Source organism: Theobroma cacao, chromosome 5, assembly GCF_053813885.1.
Source record: "Theobroma cacao isolate CCN51 chromosome 5, ASM5381388v1, whole genome shotgun sequence".
Classification (NCBI taxonomy): Eukaryota; Viridiplantae; Streptophyta; class Magnoliopsida; order Malvales; family Malvaceae; genus Theobroma; species Theobroma cacao.
Window position 1 is genome coordinate 4181436 of NC_142643.1, and position 15211 is coordinate 4196646.

Here is a 15211-nt window from a genome sequence, read left to right on the forward strand (position 1 = left end):
TGAAAATGAGAGGAAAGGACGAAAGCGGGGCTTATATACGCGAGTCCAAGGTCTAAAACGGCGTTGTTTCGGCAGAGGGAAGAATTCAAAGGGTCGACCCCAAAACGACGTCGTTTGAGGGAGTCCCCAGAGCTCCAAAACGGTGCGTTTAGGAGAGGGCCAAGCGGACCAAGGAAGCGGGCCAGGCAGACCTCCACGCGGCCCAGACAACTTGGGCCATCCTTCCGGCCCAAGCAAGGTGAGGCCTTACCCATCCCTTGTGGATTTGGGCTCATTTAGTTTAGTTTATTTTAATTGTTTAGCTTTAACAAATATATGTAAATAATAAAAAATATAAAATATAAAAATGTAAAAAGGAAAAAATAAAAATAATAAAAATAATGAAAAAAAATAGAAAATTCAAAAAATTAAAAAATTAAAATATATATGTAAATAATAATAATGACAAATAATAAAAAATGTTAATATTATAAATATATTTGGAGGCTTGCAAAAAAATAAAATAAATAATAATAATAATTTATGATGCAAATATATATATTATATTATATTTTGTAGATAAAAAAATATAAAAAAAAAAAAAAACAATGATAATAATAAAATAAAAAAATAAATAAATAATAATAATAAACGATATAATTGGAACAAATATTTGAATATTACCACCAAAAAGGGGTAAAGAGTTACCTTTTTCCGGTGGATATTTTCGGGTGCAAAGTTAGAGACGGATTTTCACCGAAGCGTCGGGATAAATCTGAACTCTAAACTTCAAAACCCATTTAGTCAAATAGTTATTATTAAAAATAATATAAGAAAATTTTGTTACATTCGAATTAATTTAAATAAATATTAATAATCTAATTTTATTAAACATCTAAAAACAATAAACGCGTGCATGTAGATACCATCATTTTATTCTGTCATTGCACGCCACTCTTATTTTGCATATGGCGCGGGAATCCCGATGATGGGATTTCCCCGAGGAGCTCGTAGAGACGAGTTCTTCCGGGGATATCTCTAGGTGAGGAGAATTTCGAGACTTCACCAAAGCGTTGGGATAGTCTTCGAATAATTTTCCAACAAAAGATTACCGACTCCATCATTTAAAATAAACAAGTCACGACATCATTCTACGCTTGCATCATATGCATACGTAAGACCAAGTGAAAAACTCAGTCTGACAATTCAATAAAAAATTTAATTAATGAAATAGGGATTAAACTAAGAAAAGGCTATATTAAGATAACTTAAGATTAAATGGTACCGTTCGTAGAACGGGCGTCACGGAGGTGCTAACCCTTCTCCGTGCGTAACCGCACTCCCGAACCCATCTCTAAAACGTGGACCAGTTCTCGTTCTTTCGACGGACCTAAAATTAATTTAGGACTTCGTCGATTAAGAACCGGGTTAATAGGTGACCAATCACACCTAGATAAAAAAGATTGGTGGCGACTCCCACACCTTGCGATTTTAATTTTCGCCCCTCGTCTGGCGGACGGGTTCCCGGACCCGCACGTCACGACAGATGGCGACTCCACTGGGGACTTCGAGAGTCAAGCCATTAATTAATCATAAGTTATCTTTAGCCTTGAATAATTTGTTGTTTTCCCTAGCATCAATTTTGCATATTTTTGTTTAATGCATTTATTTATTTTGCTATTATTACTTCACTATTTTAATAATTGCGGGAAATTTAGGATAAGGGGAATGTGAAATTATTGGTCCAAGGTCTGTATATTCCTTCTCACACACTACACATCTTGCATTCATGCATAAGCCTTCCACCCGGGCTTTATCCTTAATTAGGAGGGAGTTAAGTAGCTACGCTCTCGTGAGGTGATAACCTCCGCATGGGCTAGTGAAGACTCCCACTCAAATCGAACCTAGTCCGTTTGAAGCCTGTAATAGGTGAGGACCGGGGTGCCTTACTAGTCCGTGTGGACGACAGTGAGGAGCGATTTGGGAACCTTTAGCTCCATTTTCAACCCAAACTCAGCATGTAAAATACCGAGAGTCGCCTTTGCTTAGGTAGAGCTTCACCCGTGAGAATATACCTTTTGATTAGGTACACATGAAGGAATTTTCATAATCCCCTTGTTCTAAATTCTTCTCCGCGAATAATAAAGGTATCAGGTTACTAATTACTTTCATTTATCTTTTGGAATTTTTGTTTATAGTGCTAACTTGAACTTTTTACATATGCATGTTTGCATCATAATTTTGTATATAGGAAAAGTATGTCATTTGACAACCATTGACAAAGTAGATGCAAAAGATGACTCCTGAATTGCAACAAGAAACAATAGCTTATGCATTGAATTACTTTGTTGAGGGGTGTTATGTGACAGATACTTTTAGTACATGATCATTCACATGTGCATAAATCCTCATTTCATGACAATAAGTATTTTCACCTGTAAATAAAGATAAGGGGTTCATTTTTTTCATTCATACATGCATCTAATTCACGTTTATGATTACAATAAGGTTCCAAAAATAGCTCGACCACCTAAGCCAAGTGACCAACGTGTTCATAATACGCGTCGACGAGCAAGGATCATGGAAGAAGAACAAAGTGAGCGAATGGATAGAATGGAGAGAGCTCAAGAAGAAATAAGAGAACAGTTAGCAAAGATGATGGAATTGATGATGAGTCTCAGTAAAGGAAAAAGAGCGATCGAAGAGCCAGCTCCGTTAGAAAACCCACCAGCACAAGACAGTGAAAACCAAAGGGACGATCCATCCTATCCCCCAGGGTTCACTCCACCACATGCCCAAACCTCTCAAAGGGTCCACCCTCAAGTGATGCCATCCATCTATTACAATGCACCACCCCCGCTAGGCCATCAACCGACTCAGGGGCAATTTGGGCCATACCTTGGGATAAATCCTGCTGAACCAATACACGTCCCAGATTTAGACGACCCAAAAGAACAAGAGAAACTGAGAAAAGACTCGTCGCAAACAGGAGAAAATGAAAAAGACCAGAAGAAGTGCGACTTATTGGAAGAGCGTCTTCGTGCTATCGAAGGAGTTGATAGGTTTGGTACCATAGACGCAACCGAGCTATGCTTAGTGCCAGATGTATTGATCCCTGCCAAGTTCAAGGTTCCGGAATTTGAAAAATATGACGGAACAAAATGTCCCATGGCACATATCACCATGTACTGTCGGAAGATGGCTGCACAGTCTCACGATGATAAGTTACTGATCCATTTTTTCCAAGACAGTTTGACTGGGTCAGCTGCTCGGTGGTACGTACAGCTAGATCGAAACCATATTAAGACTTGGAAAGACTTAGCAAGAGCCTTCATAGCCCAATACAAGCATGTGGCTGAATTAGCCCCTGATCGTTTGTCATTACAAACTATGGAGAAGAAGCAAAGCGAGAACTTCAAGGAATATGCCCAAAGGTGGAGAGATACAGCAGCGCAAGTTCAGCCACCTCTCACTGATAAGGAGATGACTGTCTTGTTCATAAATACCCTCCGAGCTCCATTCTATGAGCGCTTGATCGGCAATGCCACAAAAAACTTTGCAGATCTGGTCTTATCGGGAGAAATAATAGAAGGAGCTATCAAAAGCGAAAAAATTGAAGGGCATGAAGTTGCCAGCTCAAAGAAATGGAGTACGCCCAAAAAGAAAGAAGGGGATGTGCAAGCAGTTGCTCACGACAGCCAACAAGCTCACAACTTTAACCCATATTACCCGTACCCTCCATACCAACCCTTCTATCCGCACATAGGCAACATCACACAAAACCCATATGTGTACCAACCCGTCCCGCAACCAACATTTCAAACCAATGTTCTTCCACAAACTCCACCACCAAGACCGGTAGCTTCAACCAATAATCCTGGCCATGGTCAAAGAGGACCTAAAACTACCCCAGAAAGACCAAAGTTTGATCCTATTCCAGTCCCTTACACTACATTGCTGCCACAACTCATAGAAAATCGACTCCTTGCTCGAACCCCTTTAGAACCACTCCGACCACCTTTCCCGAAATGGTATGACCCGAATGCACATTGTGATTACCATTTTGGAATTCAAGGGCACTCCACCGAGAATTGTACTGCTTTAAAACATAAGGTCCAAGCGCTCATTAAAGCAGGACTTCTAAATTTTGCCAAAAAAGACAATTCAAATGTTGATGGGAATCCCTTGCCTAACCATGGAGGTCCGACAGTGAATGCAATACATGAAAGGATGATTCGAAGGGTGAAAAAGAATGTCAACAAGATTCGAACACCGATGGATAGAGTGTTTGAGGCGTTGTCCAAAATAAAAGCCATCACTCCAGAACCGATAGAGATAAAAGAAGTAGGACATGATCTCACCCTTTCTTGCAAATTCCATATGGGGGTTGTTGGACATTCCATTCAAAATTGTGATGGCTTTCGTCTTAAGTTGCAAGAGTTGACGGATTTGTCAGAAATCGAGTTTTATGAAGAAAGTGAGGAGGAAGAATTTTGGAAAAAAACAATTCCCTTTTTGTATGAAACCTTTCGATTCGTGGGGTGCAAGGCATCGGACGAGGTCAATCAGGTTCCACGGGTGTTTGATGAGCTATCAATTCATATGATCAAAGATGAAGAACCTGATGGGAAGATCCCTGTGGTGTATCCAGTACTGCCAGGAGAGGAGCTAAGCAATTGGACAGCCACGGAACTGCCCATCATCTTTAAGTCTTCCAAAATGTAATGAACAATTTTATCTAAATGCCTATGCCCAAGGGTGTTAAGATTAATTTCCTGTTTAAGTAGGGCTTTCTGTTACCTTCATCATTTGAATAAATGACAATGCATAATGTGTTTCATAACTCATCAATCTTTTTGCATATTTCCATTCATCTATTCTTTTAGCCAATAAATACTTGTCCATACACCCGTCCAACTTTACCTGTTTGCAGGTCTTTAAATAATGAACACGAAGACAATCTAGACAACGATTTGAATATCGATTTTGAGATAATCCCGAACATTGATGAATTGAAAAATGAAGAGGAGGTGGATGACTACAGCTTACCCCCTGATTTGTCGAGAATGTTGGAACAGGAAGAAAAGGAGATTTTACCTCATCAGGAACTCACGGAAATGATTGACCTCGGAAGTGGGGAAGAGAAGAAAGAGGTTAAGATTGGCACCTCGCTGTCATCCGATGAACGGCAAAAGCTGGAAGAATTGCTCCGTGAATATGTGGACGTGTTTGCTTGGTCATATCAGGACATGCCAGGTCTTAATACTGACATGGTTGTTCACAAGTTACCTTTGGAACCAGATTGCAAGCCTATTAAACAGAAGTTGAGAAGGATGAAGCCAGAGATGTTGCTGAAGATTAAAGAGGAAGTAAAAAGGCAATTCGATGCTGGATTTTTGGAGGTGGCTAAGTACCCTGAATGGGTAGCTAATATAGTTCCAGTTCCTAAGAAGGATGGAAAAGTTCGAATGTGCGTCGACTATAGGGATTTGAACAGAGCGAGTCCGAAGGATAGCTTCCCTTTGCCACATATTGATACTCTTGTGGACAACACGGTAAAACATGCTTTGTTCTCATTCATGGATGGCTTTTCTGGTTACAATCAGATTAAGATGGCACCCGAAGATATGGAAAAAACAACGTTCGTGACCATGTGGGGAACGTTTTGTTACAAAGTAATGCCATTTGGATTGAAGAATGCAGGCGCCACTTACCAAAGGGCAATGGTAGCTTTGTTCCACGATATGATGCATAAAGAGATAGAGGTATACGTGGATGACATGATTGCAAAATCTCATACAGAAATGGATCATACTGTCAATCTCAAGAAACTGTTCGAGAGATTGCGGAAGTTCCAGCTCAAGTTGAATCCTGCAAAATGCACTTTCGGTGTAACCTCTGGGAAATTGTTGGGGTTCATAGTCAGTGAAAAAGGAATCGAAGTGGACCTGGATAAAATACGAGCTATTCAAGAGCTACCACCTCCCAAAACGCAAAAAGAAGTGAGAGGATTTTTAGGGAGGCTGAATTACATTGCTCGATTTATATCCCAGCTCACCTGCAAATGTGATCCAATCTTCAAGCTGCTTCGAAAACGAGACCCAGGAGAGTGGAATGAAGAATGTCAAATAGCCTTTGATAAAATCAAAGAATATCTCACAAATCCACCGGTGTTGATGCCACCGATGGTCGAAAAACCTCTCATTTTGTATTTGACTGTGAACAAGAATTCTATGGGATGTGTGTTGGCACAACATGATGAAACTGGGAAGAAAGAACGAGCCGTATATTACTTGAGCAAGAAATTCATGGAGTATGAGTCCAAATATTCTGCGCTCGAAAAGATGTGTTATGCACTAGCATGGACCGCTCAGAGGCTCCGGCAGTATATGTTGTATCACACAACATGGTTGGTGGCGAAATTAGATCCCATCAAGTATATTTTTGAAAAACCCTGCCTGTCCGGAAGAATAGCTCGATGGCAAGTGCTATTGTCTGAGTATGACATTGTGTATGTGTCCCAAAAATCAATCAAAGGGAGCGCCATCGCCGATTTCCTTGCAGATCAAGCTAATGAAGATTATGAATCTGTAAGTTTCGATTTCCCAGATGAAGATTTGATGGCCGTCTTGCATGTAGAAAAAGTTGGTCCCAATGAACTTAATCCATGGAAGGTGTATTTTGATGGGGCATCCAATGCTTTGGGGCACGGAATTGGGGCAGTGTTGATTTCTCCAAATGGAAAGTACTATCCGGCCACGGCAAGATTGAATTTCAATTGTACTAACAATATGGCGGAGTATGAGGCGTTGGTACTGGGATTACAAGCAGCAATTGATATGAAGGCTGATGCGATAGATGTTTACGGAGATTCGGCTTTAGTGATATGTCAAATGAAAGGTGAATGGGAAACTAGAGATCCTAAACTAGTTCCATATAAAAAGCTGGTTACAGAATTAAGCAAACAGTTCAAAGAAATCAGCTTCAACCATTTGCCTCGAGAAGAGAATCATATTGCTGATGCTTTAGCCACCCTCGCAGCGATGTTCAAAATAAAAGAGGCGGCCAATGTACGCCCTTTTGATTTAGAAGTCCGTGAAGTCTCCGCACACTGCTTGAATGTTGAAGAAGAGGTTGATGGTAAGCCGTGGTATCATGATATCATGCAATACATCAAGCACCAGACATACCCTGAGAATGTCACGGATAATGACAAGCGAACTCTTAGAAGGTTAGCAATGGGTTTCTTCCTTAGCGGAGAAGTGCTCTACAAAAGGAGTCGAGACCAAGTACTCTTGAGATGTGTGGATGTTGCGGAAGCCAATAAAATAATGAAAGAAGTCCATGAAGGAACTTGTGGAGCTCATGCTAATGGGCATATGTTGGCTAGACAAATTATGAGAGCTGGTTATTATTGGTTGACATTGGAATCAGACTGCATAAACTTTGCTCGAAAATGCCACAAGTGTCAAGTATACGCTGATAGGATCCATGCTCCACCAGCCCCATTGCATGTTTTCAGAGCACCTTGGCCATTTTCAATGTGGGGAATGGATGTGATTGGACTTATTACGCCAAAAGCCTCTAATGGACATCGATTCATATTGGTGGCCATCGATTATTTCACGAAATGGGTAGAAGCAGCTTCCTATGCCAATGTGACACAAAAGGTGGTGTGTAGGTTCATCCAAAAGGAGATCATATGTCGGTATGGACTTCCAGAAAGGATCATTACGGATAACGCAAGCAATTTGAATGGTGCGATGGTGAAGGATGTTTGCGCTAAATTCAAGATCAAGCATCATAACTCGACAACTTACCGTCCGAAGATGAACGGAGCGGTAGAGGCAGCCAACAAAAACATCAAGAAGATTGTCGAAAAGATGACTGAAGTTTATAAAGACTGGCATGAGAAACTTCCGTTTGCCCTACATGCATATCGAACTTCTGTGCGTACCTCCACCGGGGCAACTCCGTACTCATTAGTATACGGTGCCGAAGCAGTCCTACCTGTTGAAGTAGAAATCCCATCATTGAGGGTGTTGATGGAAACGAAATTGGAAGATGCTGAGTGGGCCCGCTCCCGCTACGAACAGTTGAATCTGATTGAGGAGAAAAGGCTGACGGCTCTTTGTCATGGTCAGATGTACCAACGAAGGATGATGCGAGCATACGAGAAAAAAGTTCATCCCAGGCAGTTTCGAGAAGGAGAGTTGGTTCTCAAGAGAATACTCCCTAATCAAACTGATTTTCGGGGAAAATGGATGCCGAATTGGGAAGGGCCATACGTGGTAAAGAAAGCTTTTTCAGGAGGAGCTTTGATTTTGGCTAACATGGATGGGGGAGATTTGCCTAATCCAATAAATGCGGATGCGATGAAGAAGTACTATGCCTAAAAAAAAAAAAAAAAAAAAAAGAACAAAAAAAAAAAAAAAAAAAACAGAGCGGGGTTCGTGCTGAAAACCCGAAAAGGGCGGCTCGTACCTAAAGGAGGGGGTTCGTGCTGAAAACCCGAAAAGGGCAGCTCGTACCTAAGGGAGGAGGCTCATGCCGAAAACCCAAAAAAGGGCGGCTTGAAGCCAAAAAAAACAGGAAGATAGAATGGAATTTGGGGATGTCAGCCTAAAGATTGAGGTAGAAATACACCATGGACGGAGCTCCACAATTTCACAAAGTAGGGGAAGTTAAGGAATCTGCAACCTACAGATTTGCTCAAAGCATCAATCAAGGACAATTCTTGAAGTCGAATATCAGATTGTTTTCTCTTGGTGGTCTGGGTGTTCATTATTTAAAAGATCTAATGTCTGCCCTGTAAATTCTGTTTACCTTGAACTATTTGATTCCTCATATATGAAGTTTTTCTTTGCCTCTTTATTTCAACTCTTTCGTTATTTACCATCCCATAATTCACATAATGATTGCCATGGAAAGGAATGATGATTGGTAAAAGAAATAAACTAATTAAGCAAGAAGTTACACTCATTGTTCAGTAAAAGACTTAATGATGAAAAAAAAAAAAAAAAAAAAAAAAAGAGGAGTGACAGAGCCCTGAACCAAAGGCAAAGCCAGATGTCAAGAGAGAGGGTAATTAAGGGAAAATTTGGAGTTACCTGAATTCTACAAGAGGAAAGAAAACAGGCAAAGAAGATCGAAAGTTGCAGTGAAAAATCGGATGAAGCAAGAGGAAGGTCTTGGAACCTTAATGAATCGTAAACATGAAAAGCATTCAATCATGTCAATCATGCATACATGCCTAGCCACGCACTCGACAAGAATCAAAATTAATTCATGTCCCGAGCGTCGAAGGTAGAAAGTCACTCGACCTAGGTTTGAGATTGTAAAACTTCAATGGAAGGATTTGAGTCTTTTCACTTCATGTTATTCCAATTAAGTTAGCATTAAAGGAATTTCAATTTTTAAATCGAACCTGTTGTGAGATAGGTCGAGCCTAGATTAAGTCTAGGAATTTTAATTTTCTTTAAATCGAACCTGTTGAGAGATAGGTCGAGCCTAGATTAAGTCTAGGAATTTCAATTTTTAGATTGAACTTGTTGTGAGATAGTTCGAGCCTAGATTAAGTCTAGGAATTTTAATTTTGTTTAAATCGAACCTGTTGTGAGATAGGTCGAGCCTAGATTAAGTCTAGGAATTTCAAATCGAACCTATTGTGAGATAGGTCGAGCCTAGATTAAGGCTAGGAATTTCAATTTTTAAATCGAACCTGTTGTGAGATAGGTCAAGCCTAGATTAAGTCTAGGAATTTTAATTTTCTTTAAATCGAACCTGTTGTGAGATAGGTCGAGCCTAGATTGAGTCCAGGAACTTCAATTGTTTAAATCAAACCTGTTGTGAGATAGGACAAGCCTAGATTAAGTCTAGGAATTTTAATTTTGTTCAAATCGAACCTGTTGTGAGATAGGTCGAGCCAAGATTAAGTCTAAGAATTTTAATTGAATTTGTCTTAACATGGGTCAAGCCCAAATCAAGTCTAGAAATTTCGTTTTTGTTAAAATCGAACTTATTTTGAGATAAGTCGATTCTAGATCGATTTGATTAAACCAACTGGCTTCGAGATAAGCCAAATGTGGTGTCTACGTCTTTGCACTATCCTTGATTCTCAAGAATGTGCAAAGAGGGGCAACTGTAGACACATAAATCATAAAATAAAAATAAAAATAAATAAAATAAAATACAAAAAATAATAAAAAATCAAAAAAAATCAAAAAAAATCGGGATGGTTGGGCGTACGCCCAGCCATCCCGTCGCCGTCCCATCCCCCACCCACTACGCTGGATGGGGGGTTCTGGCCACCAACCCCAGGGGTGCCAGAACCCCCCCCTCACCGGGTTGTCCAAAAATTTGGACAACCCGGCTCTTTAAAACCCTGCAAAAAGCAAAAAACAACGGTTAGCCACAACACGAAAAAACCAAAAAATCATCAAGAGCAATTAGCCACAGAAAAGAGAGAGAAAAGAACACAAAAGAAAAACAAAGAGAAAAGGGGAGATCTGAGAGAAAGAGAGAGAGGCCGTCGGAAGGGTGAGATCTGAGCGAAGAGAGAGAGAGATCGACGGAAGGGTGAGATCTGAGAGGAGAGAGAGAGGCCGACGAGAAGGGAAGGGTTCGGCCAACGGAAGGCAAAGCGATTCGCCGGCGAAGAGAGAAGAAAGGAGAGTTTTAGAGAGAAGGGAGAGGAAACGCTAGAGAGAGAAATTGAAAGGCTGAAAATGAGAGGAAAGGACGAAAGCGGGGCTTATATACGCGAGTCCAAGGTCTAAAACGGCGTCGTTTCGGCAGAGGGAAGAATTCAAAGGGTCGACCCCAAAACGACGTCGTTTGAGGGAGTCCCCAGAGCCCCAAAACGGTGCGTTTAGGAGAGGGCCAAGCGGACCAAGGAAGCGGGCCAGGCAGACCTCCACGCGGCCCAGACAACTTGGGCCATCCTTCCGGCCCAAGCAAGGTGAGGCCTTACCCATCCTTTGTGGATTTGGGCTCATTTAGTTTAGTTTATTTTAATTGTTTAGCTTTAACAAATATATGTAAATAATAAAAAATATAAAATATAAAAATGTAAAAAGGAAAAAATAAAAATAATAAAAATAATGAAAAAAAATAGAAAATTCAAAAAATTAAAAAATTAAAATATATATGTAAATAATAATAATGACAAATAATAAAAAATGTTAATATTATAAATATATTTGGAGGCTTGCAAAAAAATAAAATAAATAATAATAATAATTTATGATGCAAATATATATATTATATTATATTTTGTAGATAAAAAAATATATAAAAAAAAAAAACAATGATAATAATAAAATAAAAAAATAAATAAATAATAATAATAAACGATATAATTGGAACAAATATTTGAATATTACCACCAAAAAGGGGTAAAGAGTTACCTTTTTTCGGTGGATATTTTCGGGTGCAAAGTTAGAGACGGATTTTCACCGAAGCGTCGGGATAAATCTGAACTCTAGACTTCAAAACCCATTTAGTCAAATAGTTATTATTAAAAATAATATAAGAAAATTTTGTTACATTCGAATTAATTTAAATAAATATTAATAATCTAATTTTATTAAACATCTAAAAACAATAAACGCGTGCATGTAGATACCATCATTTTATTATGTCATTGCACGCCACTCTTATTTTGCATATGGCGCGGGAATCCCGATGATGGGATTTCCCCGAGGAGCTCGTAGAGACGAGTTCTTCCGAGGATATCTCTAGGTGAGGAGAATTTCGAGACTTCACCAAAGCGTTGGGATAGTCTTCGAATAATTTTCCAACAAAAGATTACCGACTCCATCATTTAAAATAAACAAGTCACGACATCATTCTACGCTTGCATCATATGCATACGTAAGACCAAGTGAAAAACTCAGTCTGACAATTCAATAAAAAATTTAATTAATGAAATAGGGATTAAACTAAGAAAAGGCTATATTAAGATAACTTAAGATTAAATGGTACCGTTCGTAGAACGGGCGTCACGGAGGTGCTAACCCTTCTCCGTGCGTAACCGCACTCCCGAACCCATCTCTAAAACGTGGACCAGTTCTCGTTCTTTCGACGGACCTAAAATTAATTTAGGACTTCGTCGATTAAGAACCGGGTTAATAGATGACCAATCACACCTAGATAAAAAAGATTGGTGGCGACTCCCACACCTTGCGATTTTAATTTTCGCCCCGCGTCTGGCGGACGGGTTCCCGGACCCGCACGTCACGACAAAATGAGAGCAATATTTCAGAAAGCATATAGTTTGTTCTCTAAATAGAGGTCGTTAAAAACCGAAACAGAACATAGCATAAAAGCAGAGCATATCATATCTAAGTAAGGCACAAAATAGAAAGAGAAAGTAAATATAAGGAAGATCAAAAAGATATCTTTCCACTTGATGAAATCATACAATCACTGTCAACAGATGCACACGAGCATCAAGTAATAACAAAGCCTGGATGCCCAAGAGGAAAATAAACAAGACTTTAAAATCATACAACTAATCTTTTCCAGGCAAGATAACCCAGTTAAAGAGAGGGTAGGGTTTCCTTGCAACGCGACGAGGCAAATACGTTGTGATACTTCTGTCTTCCAAGTCGAAGACATAAAGGTGTATTTGTCCACGTTCAGTGTAGTATATTGCGTTTGACCTTATTTCAGATTGATCAGTGGCTGGACAACATATGCCATGATCTTCATCAAGAAAAATGGCATTTTCTCCTATGCTGATCACCTCCTCCAACGCCCTTTTAGAGAAGTCAAGTTTGAAAACTGTAAAACCCATGTCCCAACATGATCCACTGATAAAACGAAACCTGTAAACAAGCAGCATCTCTCCTGAAAATTCTACCAGATGACTTTGAGACAACAATTTAGGAGCTGAAACGAATGGCGGAACTTCTTTCGTGATCAAGTCTGAAAATTGAAGAGTTGATCCTACAATCTCAGCTGTGAGCAAAAAAGATTCTGGATATAATGAGCAAATAATCTTTCCTCCAAAGAATGCGACACTTGACAAACTACAAGGAAAGTCTTCAAAGGTCTGTGAAGAAAATTCTTGATCACCCGGACGACAAAATTTAAAGATAATTTTATTATCTTTTCCATGGATGAAGACAATGTAACAATTGCAATCACTAGGTGATGCTGTGAGAATGCAAAAGGAGCTATTCATGTCCAGAGCAGGAAGCTGAATTTTTTCCCTGGATTCAAGATTTAGAACGCAACACTCATGGGAGTCCTCCCTCAAAACCAACCATCCAAAAGAAGAGGTGCATATTAATTTGTTTTCAACCTCGGGTATGATTCCAGGGTAATGCCGATCACTTGATATACTGAAAAATGTTTTCTTTTGGTGTTGTTTTCCATGAGATATAACAAGCAAAGGGTGCCGTTGAGATATGAGGTCAGAAGGAAAATCTTTATTCTCAACAGGTTCCATGTCCTTCAATTCCATAGAAGCCATCTCTACCTGCGTGTGGATGAAAAAGCCAACTTTAAGGTATATATGTATATAATGATTGGACGAAATCCATGCATAGTGATTAGTGAGTGAATCTAAAAACCTAAAGAATCCTTGCCATGGGAACAGGTTCTTATTGGCTATAATTGTGAAGACTCAAGAGATGATGAAGCATATATAATATAATCTAGAAACTTCAATCGTATGTATATCTTTGAAGACTGTGTATTAGGCAGATGAGAGTTCCTTTAGTTGGTAATTCGCTTTCTCAACTAGTCACAAAAACAAAAAATAAACACTCATTCAACCATGTGTTTAATCACCGATTGTGATTAGAGATTTAGAGGACAGTGAATGACGATGTCTTCTTTCTAACTCACGCAGAATGAAACAACATCTATGATTATTAAACTCATCTTATACACAGCAAATAGAGAATACCAGTAATTTTCCAAGAATAAAAATCCAAAAAAAGTATGCAAAAGATAACGTTAACCGAACGAACCTGTTGATGAAGTTGAAGGAAACACAAAACCCTGAATTGTTGAGTGCTTGAATTTATAGCCTCAAAGTAAGTCCTAATTCGAAGAGGACTTGGGAGTGCTGGACGTGGATTAATTATTCCTTGGACATAAATTAATTATTTTATCTCTTACCATAAGTAGTACAATTATTAGTGTAATATAATTCCTAATACCACAAAGGACTTGTTCGTATTATAATACTAATTACGGGTGTTTGTTACATAATATATCTGCTTTACTAATTCAAGAATTTAGTAATTTTCACTATGAAATTTTAATCTTGACTTAATTTGGATAGACATTGACCAAGATTTATCTCATATGATCCACTTTTTTATTTAACTAGACTCTTCGACAGTAGCAACCATATCTCTCTTTGTATATTTATTAAACATATATATACTAATATTTAACATCTAAACATTTGACTTATTAATTAGTATATAATCTATCTACTTAAAGAGTAGAGTTTGAATCTCTTTCTCTTAATTCTTTATTTTGTACTTAACACATAGTTGGAGTTATTTATGTGATTTTTACATGAATTTTTTCTATCTGAGCTACTTTATATTTTTGTCGAACATTGAACTTTTAGTATAAATGTTTATAAACATTGTCTTCGTCCCCCTTAAACACAAAATCTTGACTCTGCCATTGACCTTACCTTTGGCTTGTTATATCTCATTGAAAATAGAAGAAATTGTGAGGAATAATCTTTATTGATAAAGGTATTTTAAAAATAACCATCAAAATAAATTTAACTGTTTTTAGTCATATTTAGGCATGACTTGATAAAAATACCCTTTAAACTATTTCAAATAAATTAAACCATTCATCATAATTTTTCTCCATTTGTGCTTCGGATTTCTCTCTCTCACCATCTCACTCTCTCAAGTTTTATCGATTTTTCTCTTCGGTATTCGTCTGCTATACTTTCAATTTCTCTCTCTCATGTTTTTAGATTTCTTTTTCTTGCACTTTCAAGATACTAAGCAATAGTTTTGACGTGCTTTGATGAGTGGCTACTTGGAAAAATTCTATTTTTAGGTATTTTGGATAAAACTAAAATGGTAGAAATAATCACATATGTATGAAATAGCTTTTAATTGAATCAATTTGGGACCTAAACACTACTAAACTCAAAATTTTGAAATTTATAAATTTAGATTTTCAAAGGAATTTTTTTTTATTTTTAATCAAAGTAGGTATTTTAGATTAAAAAATTTGTATT

The 15211-nt window shown here is 38.4% G+C and overlaps 1 protein-coding gene across 1 annotated transcript; it reads right to left on the reverse strand.

The window, feature by feature from the left end:
- Nucleotides 1-12493: 12493 nt before the first annotated feature.
- LOC148762367 (putative F-box protein At5g66830) lies at nt 12494-13459 on the reverse strand. The gene has a single exon (XM_088806350.1). It carries the CDS (start codon nt 13457-13459, stop codon nt 12494-12496), a length of 966 nt encoding a protein of 321 aa, XP_088662476.1.
- Nucleotides 13460-15211: the final 1752 nt, after the last annotated feature.